Source organism: Lactuca serriola, chromosome 3 (assembly GCF_051521515.1).
Source record: "Lactuca serriola cultivar US96UC23 chromosome 3, Lser_US96UC23_V15, whole genome shotgun sequence".
NCBI lineage: Eukaryota > Viridiplantae > Streptophyta > Magnoliopsida > Asterales > Asteraceae > Lactuca > Lactuca serriola.
The window spans coordinates 190,485,761-190,489,860 of NC_136410.1; the positions used below are offsets into that span (position 1 = coordinate 190,485,761).

General features: G+C 32.5%; 1 protein-coding gene across 2 annotated transcripts; it reads left to right on the forward strand.

Annotated features, from left to right (window-relative positions):
- Window positions 1-352: 352 nt before the first annotated feature.
- LOC145093464 (E3 ubiquitin-protein ligase RGLG2-like) lies at window positions 353-3,609 on the forward strand. 2 transcript variants are annotated; one of them, XM_079031594.1, is made up of 12 exons: window positions 353-527; window positions 701-861; window positions 1,022-1,252; window positions 1,397-1,481; window positions 1,552-1,695; window positions 1,792-1,905; window positions 2,307-2,454; window positions 2,538-2,643; window positions 2,735-2,865; window positions 3,017-3,206; window positions 3,277-3,333; window positions 3,430-3,609. In XM_079031594.1, exons 3-12 carry the CDS (start codon window positions 1,031-1,033, stop codon window positions 3,508-3,510), a joined length of 1,278 nt encoding a protein of 425 aa, XP_078887720.1. In that variant the 5' UTR covers window positions 353-527; window positions 701-861; window positions 1,022-1,030; the 3' UTR covers window positions 3,511-3,609. The 2 variants fall into 2 exon arrangements, with proteins under 2 accessions (XP_078887720.1, XP_078887721.1); XM_079031595.1 differs by lacking the exon at window positions 701-861.
- Window positions 3,610-4,100: the final 491 nt, after the last annotated feature.

A 4,100-nucleotide genomic window follows, 5' to 3' on the forward strand; every position in this document is an offset into this window, starting at 1 on the left:
GGTTATACTAATTAGGATCACTAATAGGATAACAAATGTCAAAAAAAAACTATTATTTTATTAATATAGAGAAAATAAGATATATAATTATAATATAAATATAAAATATATATTAGTCTAAGATATATATTTTTTTAATGTATGAATCAAATTCATAATAGAAATATCTTTTCCGATAAAATAACCTACTTATAACGAAGAAAATTGCTACTTCATTACAAGTTTATCAGGATATTTAATTTAATTTCTCTTTTCAAAAAGGGTGTCTTTTCACAAAAATGGTGAACAACCTCCAACAGAATCTCCTTAAAAAAAGTTTCCAAATTGATGAAATAAATTATTTTATCGTGGATTAGTTGAGGAAGAAATCCAGAGGCCAGACGACAGTAGAAAGTGGACTCCATGCATACAACTCCATAAAACCAAAACATCCAAAACTAATCGGAATCTTCTTCCATTGATGCTCTGAGAAATCCTTGACATCATTTGTAAACGGCACATATCAACGCTTCAGAGAATCTATCCAGGTTTGTTTCTTCGAATCATTCTTCCAAATTCATCACCGAAGTTGAATCTGAAAATGGTAAAATTACTTATTACATTAAACTCTTGAACTGAATCAGAGGTAACTTATCTAATGTAGAGAAAACACTAATGTAGTTTAACTAGAATTTACAAGGTTGATTTACGTTTCTTCTAGGTATCAGAGATTGAACTTCCACCAAATTACCGATCCCTTTGTTTTGAGATGCAGCAACGATTTAGCAACAAAATTGATTTCTGTTTCGGTTTTTCCGTAAAAGGGGAATTTCAAATGTTTATGTTGCGTTACCAAATATAGAAGATTGGTTAATCTTCCGCGTAATTCTCTTCAAATATCCGCGTTATTTCGATCATGTTACTAACTAATCTGTTTCAGTTTTCACAATAAATAAGGGTTTTCAGGGTTTTTCGTTTCAATCATTCACAATTTGCTTTCGAGAAACTGTTTTCTAAACAAGAATTTATCGGAACTCTATAGATTAATCAAATGGGGGGCAAGAGTTCTAAGAATTCAAAGCCAAAAGGAGGGAAGTATAGCCAATCGTCATCGTTCCAGTCGACATCATCTTGTTCAAACAATCAGTACGGCGGTTATCCTTCGCAGCCATCATCCTCTACTCCGGCCTACGGCGCACAACCTCCTAAACCACAAAAGAAGCTCGAGAAACGATATTCACGAATCGCTGATAATTACAATTCTCTAGAACAGGTAACTTTTATAAACATTTCTTGTTAATTTGAATCGATTCTCGTATCCTGATTCCTCACATTAAACTGATTTGAAATCTTCTGTATCCATCGCGCGTTTCTCTTGTATTGATTGGAATCATACGATCAATTTGAACGATTGCAGGTGACACAGGCTCTTTCAAATGCAGGACTCGAATCTTCCAACCTCATCGTCGGCATTGATTTCACCAAAAGCAATGAATGGACAGGTAATTAATACCTTTTGAATTCCATCAATCGAAGTGAATCAAACATGCTAACATTAGATAACGAAAACAGGTTCACAATCCTTCAATGGAAAAAGCTTACATCATATTTCAGATCATAGTCTAAACCCCTATGAACATGCCATATCCATCATCGGGAAGACATTAGCAGATTTTGATGAAGATAACTTGATTCCATGTTATGGATTTGGAGATGGTATATATAGTATATATATACTTTATTCATGATTTCACCTAATCTTCATTCTTTATAAAGATGTTAATTTTTTTTTTTTTTGCTCTCAATTATCAGCAACAACACATGAGAAAGCTGTTTTCAGTTTTTATCATAAAGATAGATTCTGTAATGGATTTGAAGATGTGTTAAGTAGATACAGAGAAATTGTCCCTCATCTAAATCTTTCAGGTTCTTAATCTAATTTACTTCTTTTCATCTTAATGTTTCTTTTAAGTCATAAAATTAACTTTTTTATTTTTTTTAGTAAATTACTGAAATCGTCCCTATGGTTTGGTCAAAATTGCCGTTTGGTCCCTAACTTTTTTTTGCACTCGGATCGTCCCTGTGATTTGATTTTGTTGCGTTTTTCGTCCTTATGGTTTGGTAAAAAGTGCATGTTTGGTCCCTAACTTTATGTAAGGGACGAAAAATGCAACAAAATCAAACCACAGGGACGAAAAACGCAACAAAATCAAACCATAGGGACGATCCGCGTGCAAAAAGAAGTTAGGGACCAAACATGCAATTTTGACCAGACCACACGAACGATTTCAGTAATTTACTAATTTTTTTTTTTTAATTTTGTGTAGGTCCCACATCTTTTGCCCCTGTGATTGAACAAGCTATGGCAATTGTTGATCAAAGTGGAGGCCAATACCATGTCCTATTAATCATCGCTGATGGGCAAGTTGGTCATTCAGAAGAAAAGAAAACTATAGAAGCCATAGTCAAAGCAAGGTAATTAATTAATTAATTATTTATCTATTTTCATCTTTTAATAATTAAAATATTATGATTATCGACATTGTTGTTTTTTACAGCAAGCTTCCACTCTCTATAGTGTTAGTCGGGGTAGGAGATGGGCCTTGGGGGATGATGAAGGATTTTGACGATAATATCCCTAATCGTGACTTTGATAATTTTCAGGTAACTTCAATATAATTTTATTGGTTTTAATTCTTGTTATATTATTTTTAATATGTGTACTGATTTTAATATTTTATTTTTTTGTTACTAGTTTGTGAATTTTACAGAAATTATGTCAAAAACATATTTGCCTTCAAATCGAAAAGAGACAGAATTTGCTCTTTCAGCATTGATGGAAATCCCTTCTCAATATAAAGCAACAATTGAACTACATTTACTTGGGTATGTTGTCTTCTTTCCTTTTAATTTTCTCGTTGTGCAAAAAGACGTAGATACCCTTGATCATTAATGTAAATGCCGATAAACACCTTCTATCAAAAATAGCCATAGAAAACTTTGTTTAACTTTATTTCATTAATTTTCTTTTTTGCAGGAATCGCGGAGGAATATTCCATCAGAGGGCCGCCCTACCACCGCCAGTTGGTCAACCATCCTCCTCCTCCTGTAACGTCTCAAAACCATCGCCGTCAACTACTTTTCAAAATAGTGGTTGTACTTCAAATGGTCAAACTAGTCAAAATGACACATCAGCATCAATTTCAAAATCCACTAATGATGAACAGGTACCTATTTATTATTATTATTATTATTATTATTATTATCTCCATTATCTAATTCTAATTTGTAATTCAGTTATGCCCCGTTTGCCTTACGAACATGAAGAACATGGCCTTCGGGTGTGGGCATCAGGTATATTAATTTTTTCCTTCACTTTTATTTACTTTATATAAATATTGATTTTGTGGAAAATGCATTTAATTAATTTTATGATATTTAATTTGGTAGACGTGTCACGAATGTGGGGAATCGCTTCAGTTGTGCCCAATTTGTCGCGCCTCAATCCAAACAAGAATAAAGCTCTTCTAAAACTTGGTTTATTTTACTGACAATATAGTTCTTCTTTTGGTGAACATATATTTAGGTTTAATTTTGGTGACTTTAATATGAAAACTTGAGTTGGGTTTATTGGGTGCATAAAGTATCAAACGTGGTCGATCAAGTCCATGGAGTAAAATTTGTCGCCACATATAAATGTTTAGATTACTTGAAACTTATAAGTATGAAAACACAATGGATTGATAAGTTATTTTTGTTAACGTTTAGAAAATTACAATTAATAAACGCAAAATGTAATTAAAAAAAAAACGGGTAATTGTTGATAATGAAAAATGACAAAGATTTTGATGTTAAAACATGAGTAAAAACAATAAACTAGTTTTCATCTATAATAAATAGAGTAAATCGTCTTTCGTTCAGGTACCAAAACCAAGTCACCGGACCACCTTTGATATATCAACTTCGACCACCATTAGAAACAAAACCCTAAACCTACAAGATTTAGAAGTACGTGTGACACCGTTAAAAGCAAGAAACTTAATTTTATCATAGTGAACGAAGGTTGACAATAGTGAACACTTGCATGAAGACATTCATGCCCCTATTTTTCCCTCAAAATT

Coding starts and splice junctions, on each gene's coding strand:
- LOC145093464 (XM_079031594.1), top strand. CDS start 1,031: ATGGGGGGCAAGAGTTCTAAGAATTCAAAGCCAAAAGGAGGGAAGTAT. Junction 2,455..2,537: donor GAAGCCATAGTCAAAGCAAG/GTAATTAATTAA, acceptor TGTTTTTTACAG/CAAGCTTCCACTCTCTATAG. Junction 3,334..3,429: donor CCTTCGGGTGTGGGCATCAG/GTATATTAATTT, acceptor TTAATTTGGTAG/ACGTGTCACGAATGTGGGGA.